This window comes from Saccopteryx bilineata, chromosome 6 (genome assembly GCF_036850765.1).
Source record: "Saccopteryx bilineata isolate mSacBil1 chromosome 6, mSacBil1_pri_phased_curated, whole genome shotgun sequence".
Classification (NCBI taxonomy): domain Eukaryota; kingdom Metazoa; phylum Chordata; class Mammalia; order Chiroptera; family Emballonuridae; genus Saccopteryx; species Saccopteryx bilineata.
The window spans coordinates 129924246-129943565 of record NC_089495.1 but is presented as its reverse complement, the minus strand read 5'-3'; the positions used below and the strand labels follow the sequence as shown (position 1 = coordinate 129943565).

The 19320-nt window shown below is 58.4% G+C and overlaps 3 protein-coding genes across 14 annotated transcripts in view; 2 read left to right on the top strand and 1 right to left on the bottom strand.

Annotated features, from left to right (window-relative positions):
• AGAP3 (ArfGAP with GTPase domain, ankyrin repeat and PH domain 3) overlaps positions 1-8897 on the bottom strand; it is a 47371-nt gene extending 38474 nt beyond the window's left edge. For 2 of the 4 annotated variants that reach the window (XM_066237929.1, XM_066237933.1), the window contains exon 1: positions 8227-8896. In XM_066237929.1, coding sequence (XP_066094026.1) covers positions 8227-8554 — 328 coding nt within the window. In that variant the 5' untranslated portion in view covers positions 8555-8896. Of the gene's footprint in view, positions 1-8226 lie in introns of all 4 variants that reach the window. The other 2 variants (XM_066237928.1, XM_066237932.1) reach the window with 2 other exon arrangements.
• A 2907-nt stretch (positions 8898-11804) lies between these two features.
• TMUB1 (transmembrane and ubiquitin like domain containing 1) lies at positions 11805-14777 on the top strand. 2 transcript variants are annotated; one of them, XM_066236913.1, is made up of 3 exons: positions 11805-11932; positions 12840-13258; positions 13986-14777. In XM_066236913.1, the coding sequence occupies exons 2-3, from the start codon at positions 12870-12872 to the stop codon at positions 14335-14337; spliced, it is 741 nt and encodes a 246-aa protein (XP_066093010.1). In that variant the 5' UTR covers positions 11805-11932; positions 12840-12869; the 3' UTR covers positions 14338-14777. The 2 variants fall into 2 exon arrangements, with proteins under 2 accessions (XP_066093010.1, XP_066093011.1); XM_066236914.1 differs by lacking the exon at positions 11805-11932 and adding an exon at positions 12150-12185.
• Positions 14778-15072: 295 nt separating this feature from the next.
• On the top strand, positions 15073-19311 carry FASTK (Fas activated serine/threonine kinase). Of its 8 annotated transcripts, XM_066234834.1 has the most exons (11): positions 15077-15231; positions 15428-15480; positions 16025-16447; positions 16919-17098; positions 17231-17445; positions 17821-18034; positions 18133-18292; positions 18515-18606; positions 18694-18829; positions 18906-19020; positions 19103-19311. In XM_066234834.1, coding segments are annotated over exons 1-11 (1698 nt in total). In that variant the 5' UTR covers positions 15077-15229; the 3' UTR covers positions 19211-19311. The 8 variants fall into 8 exon arrangements, 6 of the variants coding, with proteins under 6 accessions (XP_066090934.1, XP_066090936.1, XP_066090932.1 ...); XM_066234835.1 differs by lacking the exon at positions 15428-15480 and having other exon boundaries at positions 15075-15231; positions 17231-17370; XM_066234833.1 differs by lacking the exon at positions 15428-15480 and having other exon boundaries at positions 15075-15231.
• The last annotated feature ends 9 nt before the right edge of the window (positions 19312-19320 follow it).

The window sequence follows — 19320 nt, the reverse complement described above, 5'->3', positions numbered from 1 at the left end:
TCTCTGAGGCACGTGACGGCTTGCAGGCCCACCTGCCCTCTGCTCCTTAGGGCCAGAGGGGGCCCACCTGGCTGGGGATGTGTGTGTGGCAGCAATGTGGCCCTGGAGCAGGACAGGACTGTGATACAGGCAGGGAAGGTCCCTGAATGACCTCTGCTAACCAATAGGGCTCCTGGGCTGGCTACCTAGCAGAGGCCGGGCCCCTCAGTCATTGGTCAAGCATAACCGGCCAGGCTAGTGCTGGGCTGGGGCTCGGGGCTCAGCAGAAGCAGACAGCAGCTTGTGACAACCTGCCCCACGAGGTACCAGGACAGGGAAGGCTGGAGTAGAGAGAAACCCAGCAGACCAGGCTTAGATCTCAGCTTGCCCAGTGCCTCAGTGAGACACTATTCTCATAGGTAAAGGGCAGGGTTGCCCTCCTGGAAGGGCAGATGTGGGGCTCAGGCTCAGGGCCCACAGGCGGACGTGCAGGGCCCGAGGGCCACAGCTGGTAGAGGGATGGGGACCCAGGAAGGGATGAGAGAGCCTATTAACACAGGTGCAGGACAGCAGTGATGAGGCTGGGGACAAGGAGAGCTCTACAAGAGGGTGTCTTCTGTCTTCTCTGGTTTGGCTGGAGGGGCCCAAAGATGTCACGCCCAGGCTGTCACAAAGGACACGCTAAGGCAGAGGGCTGCCCAGCCCAGCCCGGCCACAGGTTCCCTGCTGGCTCCCGGACAAAAGTTAACACAAGGGGATTGGTAAAAAAAAGACCAGCATTTAACACTGTCGTACTAGGGGGTGCTCTCGCCTGCCAGGTCCACTGTCCCTTGTCTGCAAGCATGGAAGCGGGGGAGGGGGCTGGGAGGCAAGGCAAGGCGGCCAGCTGGGGCTGCTGGCAGAGGGGCTGCTTCACAAACTTCCCGCTATTTCATGAATATATCCGTTAGAATAAGTTAATGGCAAAACACAACAGAAAACTTACAAGGACAGCCCTGCCGAAAACGCCAGGATGGGGTAAGCAGAATGTTGTGACCCTGGACAATGACAGGTAGCATCGTGGGTGGTGGCTGAAAGAAAGGTGGCTAGCAGGATTACCCAGCTCACCTCTGCTGAATGGCGTGACCAGGCCCTGCTGCTGAGTGACCTGGGCCAGCCCCTTCTACCATCTCCAGCCTGCAAGGCATCGGGCTGTATAATCAGCACCCTACTCACCAAGTGTCTGTACCTCACAAGCCCGCCCTTCCTCTGAGCAGTGTGCAAGGCCAGGGTGCAGATGGCCAGCCAGTCCTCTGTGCTGTTCACACGAGTCTGCCCACCAACAGACTCATGGCTGTACGTCCACTACTGGGTCCATCCAACCCAGCAGCGGATGCAGGGAGCCCAGGGAACAGACATGGCCCCTTTCCTGCCTGACTCTCTTCCCCTCACCCTAATTTGGGATCAGCCTCCAGGCTGGGAAGGGGAGGGGAGACAGGGAGGGGAGACGGAAGGGGATGTAAACGAGGCCAAAGCAGCCCCAGGGAAATGACCAAACCAAAGTGACATGAACCACACTGAGGCCTGTGGCCAACTCATTGGTAACCAAGACGCAGAAGGGGACCCACAACACAGTCCCCCGGACACACACACACTTGTTCGTCTTCTTGCAAGAGCAGGGCAAAGGTTCTGAATTGTGCGTGGGAACCCACGGACGTTAACAAGTTCCGTGGCGGACCCTTCACAACAGCACTTGTTCTTTCTAGGTTTTAAGAAAACCCACAGTGACCAAAAAAAAGCTACTGAGGTTCGAACATAATGTGCAGGGTCACAGAGAGCTGCAGAGATACAACAAGAATGCTCCCCGAGGAAGACAAGCCCAAGTGAGTGTGTGCGTGTGTGTGCGCACCCGCATGCGTGTGCACGCGTGTGCATGTCTTGCCAAGTTCTCACAGCCAGTCTGTGGCAGCATAGGAACGAGAACCCAGGAATCCTGAGTCCCTGTCAGGAAGCTGCCAAATGGGACAGACCCAGGTGCCTTTCATGACTTTGTGACTTTCTCATTCCCCTTATCTGGGCAGACATTTTCTACGACGCCCCCCACCCCTTGCTGTGAAACACCAGTAACCTCAAATCAATCACCAAGTAGCTGACAGCAGGTATGAGCAGGATGCAGAAAGGATGGGACAGGCACACATCAACCAGCCAACCTAGGTACCTCTGGGCTGGGGGAGGCAGGGTACCCACATTTCTTCTACTTCCCTGCACATCTGAATGTCACAACGAGCAAGAGTTATTCTTGTCATTTGAACATCCATTTCCATGTTAACGATGCTTACACACTTTGAAGTGTTTCTCGATCAAGCACACACTACACGCTCTATCCACACCCAGACCATTCACGGAAGGGAGACATTGTTCCACGAGCCACCGTCTCATTGGGAATTCAAAACCTCAGACGACAGTTACAAGCCAGAAAGGAGAGCCCTACCTTACCCTCATGTTATATAATAGTCTAAACGTTTCCAAGAGTTAAAACGCAAGGTCAAAAGCATCCAAGAGGCACCTCAGGAGAACTGACCGGAGTTCGGCACGGTCCCCCAAAGCTCACTGGTCCATTATTAAAGGGGAGAAGCGAGATCTGGAGTTAGAAAACCAGGTGGAGCCCCAAGTTCTGCCATCCCTCATGTGGCCTGGAGGAGGCTCCCCCTCTAAGTCCTGGGCTGCCTCACTTACAAAGTGAGGAGGACACATGCCCAGCTTGAAAGAGCCTGCAGGAGAAGAAATGGTGACCTCAAGCTGGGGTCCAGTGGGCGGGCAGGCAGGAGAATGCAAACCAGTGCAATTCCACACAGAGCACCGTCTCTGTGCTCCATGCAGGTGTCCCAGGTCACCCCCCTTCCCATCTCCACAGGCCCTGTGCTCAGCCCCGCTGCGGAAGCAGCGGCCTGCCCCTTACCCTCAGACCTACACAGTGCAAGTCGGCCAGGGTTAGGAGGAATACAGTCTGGTCCAACTGATTTCAAATGACCTGCCTGTTAAGAAGAAAATGAGGACACAAGCCAGAGGTCCAGGTCGCGTTTGAGACATGCTGAACAGCGGCACAGAAACTCTCAGGGCCCCTAGGCCTCAGCCTCCCCAAGCCGGTCCCTTTTTTCAAGAAGGACATCTTTGCTTCCTCTGCTAAGTCCACTGATCCGCTTCAAATTCCACCTGGTCTCCCTCCAACCCAACCGCCACAGCACATGGCAGCCGAGGGTAAGTGCCCTCCAGTGCCACCCTCCCATGACACCTGTCTCCTAAAGGAACAGGCACCATCTTGAATGGTCCCCTGGAACATGGCAAAGTGTCAACAGGTAATATAGTACTTGTCCCTCCCCTGCCACCCTGTTCCTTCTCCAAGACCCCAAGCCTGGCACTCACATTCAGTTAAAGAAAGAAATAGTCAAGTAAATGGTCATCAACTGGCCAAGGGGCAGCTAGGGGCACGGGCTGTCTTCTCTGTGCCATGTCTCCCACCTGGAGTGAATGAGGACTGGACAGGGGCACAGGGAGTGTCCTTCCTGCCACCTGAGGGCAGGCTCGGGCAGGTCTTACAATCCCTCTGCTGTGACCTTAAGGGGAAGGAATCCTGAGCAGACTTCCCCGTCTCTAACTTCTGCCCTGATTTTCTTAAAATGTGGGTTTATGGCTGCCACTCCCAATCCCATCCGGCACCTTTTACAGGCTGATCCAGTCACCTCTGGAGTCCAGAGTGCCTCCACAGCCTCTCCCCGCACCCAATCCTTGCCTGCCTCAGAGCTAGGGACAACTGGGCCACACAGCAGGAGCTAAATAAATATATCTGGAACAAGCGCGGCTCTCCCTGGACACCAGCACCTACATGGATATCCTCTTTTTCAGAATTCCTAGAGCTATCTCATGCCAAGTCCTAATTAGACAACCAGCCCCTCCCACCCCCATACACGCGCGTTCCCTAAGCCGGCTAATTACCAAAACGACTAGAAGTTCCCAATGCAGATCCAGATCCCACACACCCCTGGGAGGCAGCTTCAGAAATCAGTACTTGAGCAAGACCCACAGACCCACAGGTGAATATCATCGCCAGGTTGGGGGGGGGGGGTGCCCCTCCCCACCCAGGAACAGGCGAAGAGCCAAGCACCTCCAGAGACTGCTTCCCCGTCTCCCAACATGGATAGGATTCTGCTCCCTGAATCCCAGGGCTGGCACCAGGGTGTAGTCACAGGACACACAGAGACAGAGGACAAACTCTAAAGCCCCTGGCAGGCCTATGAGGAAGTGTGTGACCGCTGAGCCCCACTGAACCCCCACATGCCTGCCCACAGCTCAGCGCCCCCCCACACACACAGCCTAGATTGGAACCAACATGAAAACCCTCTTTAGAATGTTTCCAAGCCCCGAGCCCATAGAGGCAGGAAGAAAGTGCCTGAGTGAATGAGGTAAGGGGTGAGAACAAGCCAGCCTGCCTCTGCAATACTCAAAGGAACTTCCTGGGGGAACACAAGGAGAATAGGAACAAGTCACCTGGTTGACAAAAGCCCAGTTCCTGGGCACAGCAGTAGCCATGTGGCACACCCATGACTACCGTCCACTTCCAGCCCCTCCCTGGGGACCTGAGGGGCCCATGGCTGCTTGCACATCTTCTCAGGGACAAGCCTGCCTTTCCCAGCCACCTCTGGGACCCCGTAGGCTGCTTCTTCCTACAGCTCACCTGATTCCTGCTCACCTGGCCCAGCTCCTCACATTCCAGGTGCCCAGGCTATCCCCAACCTGGCCTGAGGCCCAGTGCCTCTGCAGCCTTCCATTGAAGACACAGCAAGACACTCCAGGGAGTCCCTGGGGCCCCTTCCCCTCCAGGATCCAAATGAAGGCTCTGCTGCTATTCAGCCCGATCCCTGGCTGATGAGCTTGGATTCCTCCCATTTCTGAGCCTCAGTTTCCCCAGCAGGGAGGTGAGAGCAGCTCAGAGACTCTGCACGTGGTGAGCCTTCCAGCCTGTCCCAGCCCCTGCTTATATACTTCTTTCATTCTGTGAGACCCTGGACAGACACGTTTTCTCTTTCCTTGGCCTTTGGTGAACAAAGGCCTCCCCTCAAATCCTGTCCTGAGACCCCACACACACACAATGCTGAGTGTTCCTCACCTTCCTCCTGCCCTAACCAGGGAGGTCAGAGGTGACTAAGAGAAGCTAAGAGAGAACAGGTAAGCAAAATGCCACTGTACTTCCTCAGTGCCAGACGAATCCCGACTGCATCTCCCAGGTCACCTTCAGGGTGGGGACACATAAACCCTCTGCTTGAGTATATCACCAGAGTGAGGTGGAGACTTATTATTATACACCAGGACAATGTCAGCTCTTCCCACGAAGAGGCTCATCTCTAGTAAACACAGGATTGGCCTCCTAGGCCAGTAGTGTTGTTTACATAACAGCCACAACCCAGGTCAGCTGGGCCTGGGCAGGGGGCACTCCATCAGGCTCAGAGTGAGCAGGGAACCACTGGAGAAGCTGCTTCCCTCTCTCTGCCAAGGAAGAAGGTGGGGATGCCACTCTGCAGGATAGCAGCAATATGGTTTGGCAGATGGAGAGAGGAAGGATATGGGGCAGAAATTGGAGAAGGAGTTTTCTGGGTTTTTTTTTTTTTTTTGATGCCTGCCTACAGCAGAAAAGCTGGCAGACAGAAGTGGCAAAGCAGCCTGACCAGTTGGTGGCACACTGGATAGAGCGCTGGACTGGAATGCAGAAGGACCCAGGTTCGAGACCGCAAGGTCGCCAGCTTGAGTGCAGGCTCATCTGGTTTGAGCAAAGGCTCACCAGCTTGGACCCAAGGTCGCTGGCTGAGCAAGGGGTTACTCAGTTTGCTGAAGGCCCACGGTCAAGGCACATATGAGAAAGCAATCAATGAACAACTAAGGTGTCACAACGCACAATGAAAAACTAATGATTGATGCTTCTCATCTCTCTCTGTTCCTGTCTGTCTGTCTCTCCCTGTCTATCCTTCTCTCCGACTGTCTCTGTAAAAAAATTTTTTTTAAATAAAAAAAAGAAATGGCAAAGCAGGGGTGAGGTGGGTAATAAAAATAGGTTCCAGGAAAAAGGCTGGAAAAATAAAGGGGGGGTGGTGGGGAGAAAGAGGCGGAAGGCCCTGCCAAGAAAGAACAGGGAATCAGGGACCAGGAGAACTGAGAACAGATGTGTGAGCAGCGGCTGGGCTAGGTGACAATGAGACATTGGGTCCCAGGATTCGCAGGGGTTAACACCAAGCTTCTGAGCAAAGCAGTAACACGGGGTGCTTCCAAACCACAGCAGGGAAGTTGGTTACAGGGGAGGGTTCTAGGAGGGGGAACCTGCCTGTTGTGTTGGATTTTCAAGACGGGGTGAAAACCCACGTGTGTCAGGAAATCACGGTCTTCACATCACAGAAGACACGGGAGACTTCCTGGGCTGAGGGCGTGGGGTGAGGGGCATCCAGCACTGATAAAGGAAGCTGGGCTCAGAGGAGGAAGGCGAGATTCCTGCCTCTCCCTGCTCTGGGAAAGGGCCTGTGACAGATGTCTTCCCTCAGCCTTTCTGTGGCTGTCCCTCCAAGTCTCTTTACCAAACAGGGCGGGGGTAGGGGCTGGGATCTTGGGGCTGATGGGGACCTCTCTTACTTTGTCCAAAGGACACTGAGGCTTCAGGGAATAGCTGCTGTCCCTGCCCTGCCCCCTTCAGCTAGAGGGAGGAGAAATTGGTCATGCCTCTCTTTGGGGCCCCTGGCTCACACAAATGCCATCTCCAGGTCCCCAGCCTCAATGGTGATTCAGGACATTTACTCAGATCCATGTTAATGAGGAGTTTTTTTGGTTTTTTTGTGTGTTTTTTTTAAATTCTGTCACCTAATTAGTTCACAGTGAACCAGGCCTGGAGAGAAAAGAGACTAGAGAGGGCTGGGGAAAGGGAAGAAAGCAGACAGACTGGGATGTCATACCAAAAGGGCAGAACCTCAGCTCAAATGGGGTCCTTGACTCCCAAAAGGCCCAACGTTTCTTCCCCAGCTACAGGAATCTCTCTGAAAGCAGAAATGAGTGTTCAGGTGAGGAGTCCCCCAGAGCCTCACATAGAGGTGAAAAATGGGAGCAGGGCCCTCACTGTGAAGCTTGAGTAGTGGACAGGCCCCTGTGCACAATTCCATGTCATCATCAAAAGGCCTTGCATTCTCCCAGCATTTCCACTAAGGCCTAACCCACCACCTGCTGGTGGGAGTCCCCCTTCAAATGGAGCCGGAGGAGGAAGCAGATGACCCAGGGCGAGGCCCATCTGCCCACTGGCCACTTAAAGGTCACCATGCCACAGGGGTGCCTGCGGGTGCTGCCACCCCCCCCACACACACACACACCAGTGGTGGAGGAGTATCTCTGCCAGCAGCCTGCACCCGCTTTCTCTGCCCCACCGCTGCTGGATGCCAGGGCCTAAGAACCTCGAGAAAGGATCGCTGGGCAGAGCAGGGGCGCGGGGTTTCGGTCCCTGACGCCCGGAGCCGTGTCCCTAGAAGTCGGTCAGTGCCTTGCAGTCCCGCGCCCCGCCCCCGCAAGAGGCTCACTGGAAAGCAGCGGCGGGTCCCGGAGCAGGTGGGGCCCCGTGAAGGCGCGGATGGACCCACCAGCCCCTCCCATGCGGTCGCAGCGCCCAAGTCCGAAGCCAGGGCCGACCCGCCCGGCCTCTGCAGCGTGCGGGATGTGCGTCGGAAGAGGGCGCCGCGGCGAGCGCCACCAGCCCCGGCCCGCTGGCGCCGGGCCCGGGAAAGCTGCCATCCACTAACGGGAGGTTCCAGTCCCCCGCCCGCCGCGAGGCAGAGCCCAGGCGGCGGCTGAGATGCCGGTCAAGCAGCGGCCCCACCTCCCCGCCCGCCGAGGCCTCCGCCGCGCCCACCCTACCGGGCCATGCCTAACCAGATTTGGCCCAACCCCCCCCCCCCGGAACCTCTGCGGCTCCAAGCGTCCCCCTCGAGCCCTGGAGCACTAAGAGCAAAAACCGTACACCCTGCGCGAGACCGGTCCCCAGCCCGAGTATCCCCAGACGAGAGAAAGATCAAGTGAAGGCTGGACGCCGGCTCTGCAGCGCTGCCGTTCAACAAACCGCGTGGCCTGGACCTGAGGCGCAGGAGGATCCCCAACAGGGAGAGTGTGGCCAGGCTGGACAAGCAGAGCCCCCGGCCAGTGCTGGAAAGACCACCGCGCCCCGGTTCCCTCAGCCCCGGCTCCGCTCACCCTCGATGGAGATGACGTGCTCCCGGATCTGGTTCTGCAGCGCCAAGTCCTCCATGCGCTCGATCAGGTCGTAGATGGCGTAGATATTGGGATGAACGGACTCGAAGCGCTGGATCTCGGCCCGGATGGCTGCCGAGTTGGAGAGCGCGAACTGCTGGGGGGGCCCGCCGGCTAGCTGCTGCGAGGGGCCGCCGCCGCCCCCGGACCCCGGACCCGCGCCTCCGAACTGCCCCCCGCCCCCAGCACCTCCGCCGCCGCCGCCGCCCCCCGGCGCCGCCAGGCTTGGCTGCTGCTGCGGGCTCTGCCCCCCGCCCGCCTGGAAGTTCATTGCTCCGGAGCAGCAGGGCCCGAGGTGGGCCCGGCTGGGGCCAGGGCCGGGGCGGCGCGGCGGCGGCGGCGGGCGGGCGCGCGGGGCTGGCGGGTTTGGGACTATGGAGCCGGCGGCGCGGGGCTAGTGCATGGGGCCAAAGAAAGGGGGCCTGGGCCGGGAGGCGCCGTCGCGCACTCTGTAGCCGCCGCTGCCGGGCGCTTCCCGGCGCCGCGATCCCGCCGCCTGGGAGCAGCCTCCAGCGGCAACAACAACGGGACCGGGAGCGCGCGGCCCGGGCCCTCCCCCCGCGTCATGCGCACGCACTGCCGCCCCCGCCGGCTCCGGCACAGGCAGCCGGAGCCCCCCTCCCCGCCACCCCCGCCCCTCCTGCGCGCGGGCCCCAGCGCCCCCGCCCCTCGCTCGCAGACTCTGCAGCCTCCACCCCGGAGCCGCGCGCTCCAGCCCAGGCGCACTGGCCCCTCCCACCTCGCCTCGGCCCTTCCGCCTTCTCTCCAGCCCCCACCCACACCCGCCGCGGGGACCGCCGTTAGGAGGGGACAGCAGTCCCGGCCACGTCCGGCCTGGCTGTCACTTCCGTCTCCCTGCGCTGGTCTGGGTGGGGTGTCCGATCTCTGGGCACAGCCCAAACAGTGCCCTACGCCTGAGGGTGCTGATGATTGCGACTGATTGGCCAAGGAGGGCCGCCAGCCCAGGCCCAGTTGCGCCTTCCTTAGATCTGCCTGCCTTCAGTGCGGCACTGGCTCCCGTGTGCCAGGCCCCGAGGTCAGGTCTAGAGACCACCCCTCCTCCGAGGTTCTTTCTGTAGTCCTTCCCTAGACTCTCCACTGCTAACTGCAGCACAGAGGAGTATCTCCAGTTCTGTCCCAGAGCTTCACGGAGGGGGGGGGGGATGTCTTGAAAATGACACTTAGAACAACAACATCCCCACTCCTGTCTTCCGGCCTCTCCTTAAAGGCCCCTCTGTGGAACCGGGGAGGGTTTGCTGACCACCACAGACCCTACAAATCCACAGAAGGAAGAGGGAGGAATCAAATATGTCTTCTCCAACACCCCATTCAAGAGACACCAGTGCCCACATGACTGTCTTAATTTTCCTTGTCTTCACCCCTTTCTCTTGTGTTCCTGTCTACTCCTTCTGGGGCCAAAAAGCTCCTTTCACTGTCCTAGCCCTCTGCATTCCCATTGCTAAAATTATCTCCAGTTCTTCTAGTCACCCCTCTCACCAAACTTGACCAAAACCCACAAGGGGTGGGTGGTATGTGCAGGGCACTGGCTCAGCCAATCAGCCTGCCAGGGCTGCCCTCATTCCACGTCCTCTGGTACATGTCATCCTTTTTATGTACATTTCCACTTCACAAGCTGGGTCTTTTCCCAGCATAAAGTTGCCCCCCCCCCAAGTTGGCTATCCACACAACTCTGCCCCAGTACTAACCCAGTCATCATTCCTGTTTTTTGTACCTCCCGAAGAACTAGGTGCAAGCTAATCAACACTGGGGGTCTCCCCAGTTCCTGAGAGATGTGGATTCCATTTACCTATTTGACCTTCAGAATGTCTTACACACTCTCTGGGCTTCGTCTGCAAAATATAGCGGTTAACAGAACACCTAGCTCTGATGTACTGTAATTCTTTCTTTTTAAATTTATTTTTTTATTCATTGATATTAGCAAGAGAGGAAGGGAGAGAGAGAGACAGAGACAGGAACATCAATCTGTTCCTCTATGTGCTCTGACAGGATCGAACCAGCAACATCTGCGCTTTGGGATGATGATCTAACAACCAACAGAGCTATCCAGACAGGGCAATGTTCTGTCATTCTAAAGCAATATCTAGCATCTCTTTTAGATGCTTAATTAAAATCCACAGCAAGCGCTGGCCAGGTAGCTCAGTTGGTTAAAGTGTCGTTACCATGATTTGCAGGTTTGTTTCCTGGTCAGGGAACGTATAAGAACAACCAATGAATGCATAAATAAGTGGTACAAAATAATTGGTTTCTCTCTCTAAAATCAATTTAAAAATTAAAAAAAAAATCCGCAGTGAGAAGTTGCTACCAGGTTCCTTCCAGGAGAGATGCTGGAGCTATAGGGCCTCTGAAATAAGTTGCCCCAGTAGCCAGACCACACCTGCTGTAGCACTGGGGTGTTGCCTGTGTTTCTGTGTCCTCTGGTAGTGTATGGGCCCCGTTAGGGCAGGACCATGGTCTGGTTCACTACTGTACTCCCAGTATCTTACAGATACCTGGCATATACTGGTATATATTTAATACATGTGCATAGAATAAATGAATGAATGGGAGGGAAGGAACCAGAGGTAAGTTAGTTCTGTATGTTACAAGTCTAAACTGACATTCCCAAGGCAATTCTTGGAGTACTTGCTCCCTCAAGTAGGCATGTGCTATGGGAACATGAGGGTATGTTACTTTTTAATCAAGACTGGCCTATAAAACTCCAGGATGTGAGGTCTCTGTGGCTATACGAGTCCAGAAGAAGGAGGGAAACCCCATAGAATTTAGCTTGGCCTAGGCCAGGCTTGGGCTCAAATCAACAGTACCATGCTAAGGATCCAGTCTCCAAGCCCAGATTTGAGGGGAGGGAGGGAACTAATACTAGTTGAGCAAATATATACTGAGTGATAGATCCTTTACATAATTTTCACACTTACTGAACAAAACACCTCATTTACTCGTTACAATTGCTTTATGAGGTAGGTCTTAGGAATGAAGAAATTTAGGTTCAAAGAGATTCAGTAATGAACCTAAGGTCATTAAGGAATAAAGAATCGGTATTGTGTTACATTCCAAAATCCATGCTTCCTGCACAGTATAGTAGTGGCAAGGCTGAAGAGGGGACCAGGGAAACTGGACAGCCCAAACCAGGGAGGAGCATACTCAGCTAGACTGGTGGGGGCCACTCATGGTTACCAGGACCGATGGGGGGGGGGGTCCAAGTTGTCTCTGGCGTCCACCTGACGTAAGAATAGGTCGAGCCACCTGAGTTCGCTAGAACCTACATCTCAAAACACGGGTGCTGACGTGCTCCAGCTGTCGTTGGTTTCTGCAGCGACAGACGCCTTGGCTGCCTGCCGGCAGGGGAGGGGGGGCGGATCCTGTGCGCCTAGATCTCTGAGGGTTGTCACAACTCCCAAACCTGCCCCTCCCGCCCTTCTGCAACTGAGGGCACCGGAGCCAGGCCGCCGAACCCCGCATTTGGGTCCACACGGAGGAGGGCGGGGACTGCGTGTGGCTCGGACTACAAGTCCCACAATGCTCCGGATACCGGCCGCGGAGAAAGCAGGGGGTGCCTTCAGGTGTCTGCGACCTCGGCGCCTCCCGCCCGGAAGTGCCCGAGGGTCCGCTATGGAGCTGGCGGAACCCGGCGGTGAGTCCTCGCGCCGTGACCGCGCCCACCCCGCCTCCCCGAGCCCTAGCTGGCACCCGCTATCCCGTCCTGGAAGCGCCGGTGCCCTCCTACATCTCGGGGGTGGGGGGTGGGGCGGGAAGATGGGAGGGGTGATAGAGGAGTTGGGGGTGGGGAGGGCGAAGTCCCGTATTCGCGGGCGGGATCTAGGGTACAGCAAGGGGCTGTGTTTGAAGAAGCTTCCAGAGGAGGCGCGGAGTCGGGTCCCCGCGAGGTGGGGCTTGAGTGGCCAGCAGGCACCGAGTTGAGTGGGGAGGTGGCAACCCTGCCTAGGAGATTCCAGATTGCCAAAGGGCGGAGTTTGACGTTTGGTGTAGGGAAGCCGTGGGAAGCCGTCCGTGTGGGCGGGTGGGGTTTGGGTAAAGGATAAGGGAGTAAGACATCGAGGCCGTTTTTCTTCCCCCTTGGAGAAACTTGAGCTACAGAGGAGATAAACTTTGGGGTAGATAAGCAGTTTTGAGGCGAAATCGGTGAAGGAATAAATTTTGAGATGAAGTAGACAGAAGAATAGGTAAGCTTTAGGGGGGAAGTTTGGTGGGGGTTGGATTTAGGGGAGAGGATGCTTGGAATGGCAAGGCCCTTATCTCAGGATAGGGTTTGGGTGAATTGGGGAGCTGGTGAAAGACCTAGAGCTCAGGTTATAAAAGTTAGGACTTAAAATTTGGTGATGGGAACGGGCACATGAGGCAAATTTGGGGCAACTGGGAATCAAAGCAGTCTGTGCCCTGGGTTGGGGCTTGGGTGAGGGGACAGAAGAGTGAGTGAGGGCTGTGGGAAGGTGGGGTCAGTAGCCTGTTGAAGTTCAGAGAGCTGCTGGCGCCTGTGAGCCAGCCGCTCAACCCCTCTCGGGTTCTTTGTGCCTCTCCAGCTCAGTAGCACGGCGGGCAAGGCCAATACCATGGCCCTGATTGAAGGGGTGGGTGATGAGGTGACTGTCCTTTTTGCGGTGCTTGCCTGCCTTCTGGTGCTGGCTCTTGCCTGGGTCTCAACACACACATCGGAGGGTGCTGACCTGCTGCCCCAGCCGTCTGGGACCTCCACACCAGCCCAGCCCAACGAAGCCATGGCGGTCACCGACAGCATCAGAGGGGAAGCCCCAGGAGCTGAAACCCCCAACCTGAGACACAGAAGTCAGGCGGCACACCCAGAGCCTGGCACAGGGCTCCCAGCAATGTCGCCACCCCCCGACTCCTCCCAGGAGCCTCTAGTACTACGGCTAAAATTTCTCAATGACTCAGAGCAGGTGGCCAGAGCCTGGCCCCATGACACCATTGGCTCCCTAAAAAGGTAAGCTGAGAGGAGGAAAGGAACAAAATGCTAAGGAGTGGGTGGGAGTGACCATGCACCTGGAAGGGCCACCAGAGACACCTGAGACTTCCCCCGCGTTTTTGTTTGTTTGTTTGTTTGTTTTTTTGTATTTTTCTGAAGCTGGAAACGGGGAGAGACAGTCAGACAGACTCCCATATGCGCCCGACCGGGATCCACCCGGCACACCCACCAGGGGGCGACCCTCTGCCACCAGGGGGCGATGCTCTGCCCCTGCGGGGCGTCGCTCTGTTGCGACCAGAGCCACTCTAGCGTCTGGGGCAGAGGCCAAGGAGCCATCCCCAGCGCCCGGGCCATCTTTGCTCCAATGGGGCTGCAGGAGGGGAAGAGAGAGACATAGAGGAAGGAGAGGGGGAGGGGTGGAGAAGCAGATGGGCGCTTCTCCTGTGTGCGTTGGCCGGGAATCGAACCCGGGACTTCTGCACGCCAGGGTGACGCTCTACCACTGAGCCAACCGGCCAGGCCCCCCCCCCCCGCGTTTTATAGATGAGGGAACTGTGATGCCCAAATCACACCCTGCATTGTTCCCCAGCAGCATGAGCAAACCCCCTGGGGGGCCATGACCTGGGTGGTGGGTGGGTAGAGGTGGGTGGTGGGAGGGCAGAGGTGATGGGTGGGAGCATTGTACTTGGCGAGAGACTAGGATTGCCTGAGGCCTGCTCTATTACTCAGGTCCCTCTCTCCTCAGGACCCAGTTCCCAGGCCGGGAGCAGCAGGTACGACTCATCTACCAAGGTCAGCTGCTGGGAGACGACACCCAGACCCTGGGCAGCCTTCACCTCCCTCCCAACTGCGTTCTCCACTGCCACGTGTCCACGCGAGTCGGTCCCCCACATCCCCCTTGCCCACCGGGGTCAGAGCCAGGCCCCTCCGGGCTGGAAATAGGCAGCCTGCTGCTACCCCTGCTGCTTCTGCTGCTTCTGCTGCTTTGGTACTGTCAGATCCAGTACCGGCCCTTCTTTCCCCTGACTGCCACTCTGGGTCTGGCGGGCTTCACTCTGCTCCTCAGTCTCCTGGCTTTTGCCATGTACCGCCCGTAGTGCCTCCACGTGCTCTCGGCAATGTGGCTGGCCCCTCCGGACCTTGCTCCCCACCCCACGGTGGGAGCTGCTGTCTGCCCAGGCCCACCTCTCTGGCTTGCCTCTTTCCACTACCCTGGAGCCCAGCCCTGCGCCGAAGAGCACTCCAGGGGCAGCTCGAGGCCCCTCCCTGTGACCTCCATGGCTCTGAGCCACCTGCAGTGGCTGCTAGCCCTCCGCTGTCACTGACAGTCGGTTCCTCCGGGTCAGCCAGCTGCTGTCGCTGCCTTGGCCCTGGGCAGAGTGGTGCCACACCCCTGGGTCCAGCTTAGTGTTCTGCCTGGGGACCCAGCCACCTCTAGTCCCTAATTGCTCCTTGTGCAGATTTGGGGACCCAAGGACCGTGGCCGAGAGGGGAGAGGAGGGGCCGAGGGAGTTGTTTGGAACTTGTGCAGATTAAATAACTGTGAAGTTTTCACTCGTGGTGTGTATCTGAGCGTGTGGGCCCGTGGGGGCAGGGGGCCCTTGCCCATTAGGAGAAAGGGAGTGACGGGCACGGAAAGGACCCTCTGCCCAGCCTAGACCAGACCAGCCCTCCCAGGCCCGCGCCGGGACTGCTCTCACCTTTTTCCGCCTCCGCGCCGGCCTCCTCGGCCCCGCCCCTCCAGCCCGGGCGCGCGCGCGCAGCTTTCAGAAAGCAAGGGGGGTGGGGGGACCCTCGCGGCTACGCGGCGCGCAGAGCATGACGGGAGCCACATCTTTGCTGGCGGAGGGCTGAGCGGGGATTGGCGTCGGGGGCCTGCTGGGAAGATGGCGGACTTGGTTGCCGGCCGATGAGGAGTCCGCGGAGGGAGCCCGGCTCCCGGGCCCCGAGACCGACTGAGGGAGCGATCTGCGCGGGGCCTGGGGAGTCATGTAGGGGGGGCGTCTGCGGGGTGGCCCGTGGGAGGGTGGCGGGTCGGTGTTGGCGACCGTGCCCACGGCCTCCTGGCGTCCCCGGGCTGGACGGGTGTAGGGGCCCCTGACACCGGCGACTCCTAGCCGCTGCATCCCTGCGCACCGGGGTTCCACGGGCGCCCTGCAAGGTCGGCGCTGCGTTCTCGTTTCACAGGCGTGGAGGCTTAGGCAAAGAGACGAAGCCGCTGGTCCAAGGTCACGCCGCTGGTAAGTGGGAGCACCCAGCATGGAACCCAGGACCGTCTGGCTGCGGAGCCCGCGTTCCACCCTCCGTGCCGCCGCCGTCTCCTGCGAGAGGGGGAGCTGGTCGGGAGGGCGCAGCGCCAGGGCAAGCTGGGCTCCAGGCTGGGCGCGACCGCTAACCGGATTCGTGACCTCGGGCTTAGCTTAACCCCTTCACCTCTCTGGGTGTCGGTGTCTCCGCCTGTGAAATCGAGGTAATGCCAGCCCTGCCTGCCTCCTCCTGGGCGTGTGAGGACGATCAGAGGAGCTAATGCATGTGGAATCGATGTAGATGCCCCTGCGCTGAGAACACTGAAGGGTTAGCACGGCTGTTAGAAAGCATGGAAGGAGGCAGAATGAGGGGCAGGTGGACAAGAGGACCAGCAGTCACAAAGAAGGGTGGACATGAGTCCGGCTTGCTTTGACACCCCCCAACCTCTCTAGATGGGAAGTGAGATGTGCAGTAGGTAGCAGGCTTTTTCTCCCCTTTGGAGAAAACCTCACCCCCGTTTTCTGGGCTGCCCCTCAGGGTCTCCATCACCCAACTCCATGCTTCGGGTCCTGCTCTCTGCTCAGGCCTCTGCTGCTCGGCTGTCTAGCCTGCTGCTGCTCCCGCCAGTACAGCCCTTCTGTCTGGGGCCCAGCAAATGGGGGGACCAGCTTCCTGGAGGAGGTCCCCATGCAGGTCCTGTGCAGGGGCTGCAGCGGCTTCTGGAACAGGCGAGGAGCCCCGGGGAGCTGCTGCGCTGGCTGGGTCAGAATCCCACCAAGGTGCGCGCCCACCACTACCCTGTGGCGCTCCACCGTCTGGGTCAGCTCTTGGGGTCTCAGCCACGGCCCCCTCCTGTGGAGCGGGCCACACTGCAGGACTTGAGTCACCTCATCATCCGAAACTGCCCCTCCTTTGACATTCATACCATCCACGTGTGTCTCCACCTTGCAGTCTTACTTGGTGAGGAGGGTGCCTGGGGGCAGGTGGTCATGGGAGAATAGAGCAGTCCAGGACCCAAGATCACTGACAGAATTCACTTCTTAGACCTAGCCGAGAAGAGCCATACCCCAACACACTCCCCGGCATCCACAGCAGACATCCAGAGTCGAGCAGCATTTGTTACAGCTTAGCTAAGGTGCTATCCCAGATTGCTTCCACCACAGTGCTCTGGGAGCTAGCAGTGTGTCACCATTAGCACCAGATGAGAATGTATCTGCCATCTCTGTGTAAGGCCTTCCCACAAGTTGTTCTGATCCCTTCATTCACATGGTATTTTACATTTCTCTAGTGTTTACGCTTAACACTATAGCAAACCTCCCAGCCCAGAAAATGGAGATAAGAGGTGGGGATCCAGTGATAACCCCAGCACCGGAGCAGAGCAGGGCAGCTGCCTGTTACCAGGACTGCCTCCTCTGACCATCTCCCTCTCAGGCTTCCCTTCAGACGGGCCCCTGGTGTGTGCCCTGGAGCGGGAGCGAAGGTTCCGCCTCCCTCCAAAGCTTCCTCCCCCTCTGCAACCTGTCCTTCGTGGTGGGCAAAGGTTGGAAGCTGCTCTGAGCTGCCCCCGTTTCCTGCGGCATCCACAGCAGCACCTCATCCGAAGCCTGGCAGGTGCTGGAGGGGGTTAAAGGCAGGTTGTTGGGGGTCAGGCTGAGGAGGATGCAGGTGGCGGGGCTTGGGCTAAGGTGGACCCAGTTTAGAGGGCTGGCCTGAGGATCCAGCATGATAGGCTCTCCTTCACAGAGGCCGGGCCAGAGGAACTGACTCCCCACGTGATGGTGCTCCTGGCCCAACACCTGGCCCGACACCGGTTGCGGGAACCCCAGCTCCTGGAAGCCATTGCCCACTTCCTGGTTGTCCAGGAAGCACAGCTCAGCAGCAAGGTGGGATTGCCTCCCACACTTCTCAGCCTCCCATGGGCCCAGCCCGTCTGCGTTAATGGGCTGCTGCGTCCTGCAGTAAGCATCCCAGCCAGGCCCTGTCCCCGGGGTTCCATCTTTGCTCACACCCTCCTGAGCTTCTCCAGCTCCTAGCGTGTCCCTGGCTATCTGTAGTTCTCCAAGTCCTCTGAGCACCGTCTTCAACTTCATTGCTCCTGCTCTTCTAGGCCTTCAGGGCCAGGCCTCACAGCCATGTCCTCTCCACTTATTTGGTGATTAACCGCTTGAGGCTCAAGATGGTGCTTATGCCATGAACTGGTGCATGTCAGGCTGAGGGAGCTCTGCCATGGCAGCGACATTCTAAGCTTGCAGGCCAAGCCTTCCTGAGGCTCACCTCGTTAAGGGTCTTGGAGAACTGTTTCATGCGGGGTAATGGCTGCTCTCCTTCCACAGGTGGTCCAGAAGCTGGTCCTGCCCTTTGGGCGGCTGAACTACTTTCCCCTGGAACAGCAATTTCTGCCCTGCCTTGAAAGGATCCTGGCTCGGGAAGTAGGGGCGGCCCCCCTGGCCACTGTCAACATCTTGATGTCCCTGTGCCAGCTGCAGTGCCTGCCCTTCCGAGCCCTGCACTTTGTCTTTTCCCCAGGTTTTATCAACCACATCAGTGGTGCGTGGGCAGGAAGGCTGGCTGGGACCCCAGGGGCCAGCAGGCAGGGTAGTGGGGGGGGTCTGCAGCCCGCCGAGCCGCGGTCTCCTTGCCCACAGGCACCCCTCATGCCCTGATTGTGCGGCGCTACCTCTCCCTGCTGGACATGGCCGTGGAGCTGGAGCTCCCAGGATACCGGGGTCCCCGCCTCCCCCAAAAGCAGCAAGTGCCCATCTTCCCCCAGCCACTCATTACTGACAGTGCTCGCTGCAAGTACAGGTGGATAGGACAGCTTGGGGAGGGGAGGGAGGGAGGAAGAAAAGGGAAGAGAAGCTAGAGACTGGGACCTGTTTAGGCTGCTGTACTCTCAGAAGTCATAAAGAATAGGTCTTGAGACAGATATGGCATTTGCCCAGGGTCATGGAGCTGGGGGGTGGGGGGAGGGACAAGCTAGGACAAGCCTCCTGGGCCTTCCGACCAGCATTCTTGCTCTCTCCGTAGTCACAAAGACATTGTGGCTGAGGGGCTGCGTCAGCTGCTGGGGGAGGAGAAATACTGCCAGGACCTGACGGTGCCCCCAGGCTACTGCACAGGTGAGCTCTAGATGGGCGGGTGGCAGCCGACTGGGGACATGGAGCCTTGGTTAAAAGCTGGTGGCCCTTTCTCCCCCCCCCCTTCAGACTTCCTGTTGTGTGTCAGCAGCTCTGGTGCTGTGCTTCCCGTGAGAACCCAGGATCCCTTCCTACCGTACCCTCCCAGGTCCTGTCCCCAGGGCCAGGCTGCCTCCCAGCCTACTACCCACAACCCCGTCCAGAGGTGAGGAGCAGGGCTGGAGGACCTCCCCTGCCCTTGCAGACAGCACCCCGGAGCCCACAGCCTGCTCTCTCACTAGGGTGGTGCTGATGCTGAGGGAGCGCTGGCACTGCTGCCGGGACGGCAGGGTGCTGCTGGGCTCGCGGGCCCTGCGGGAGCGGCACCTGGGCCTCCTGGGCTACCAGCTCCTGCCGGTGAGCCGCCCCTGCCCACAAGTCAGGCCGCACGTGTCCCCATGCCCACAGGGCCCGCAGTAACGCTGCCCTCTCCCCACAGCTATCCTTTGAGGAGCTGGAGTTACAGAGGGGCCTGCCCCAGCTCAAGAGTTACCTGAGACAGAAGCTCCAAGCCTTGGGCCTCCACTGGGGGCCAGAAGGGGGGTGAGGGATGCACACGGAGCTCCCAATGGTCCCCCATGGGGGGTAGACGATTTGCACTTTGGCTCCATTTTTGTTTTTCATTAAAGTCCCTTTTGTTTCCCATGGCAGGCTGGG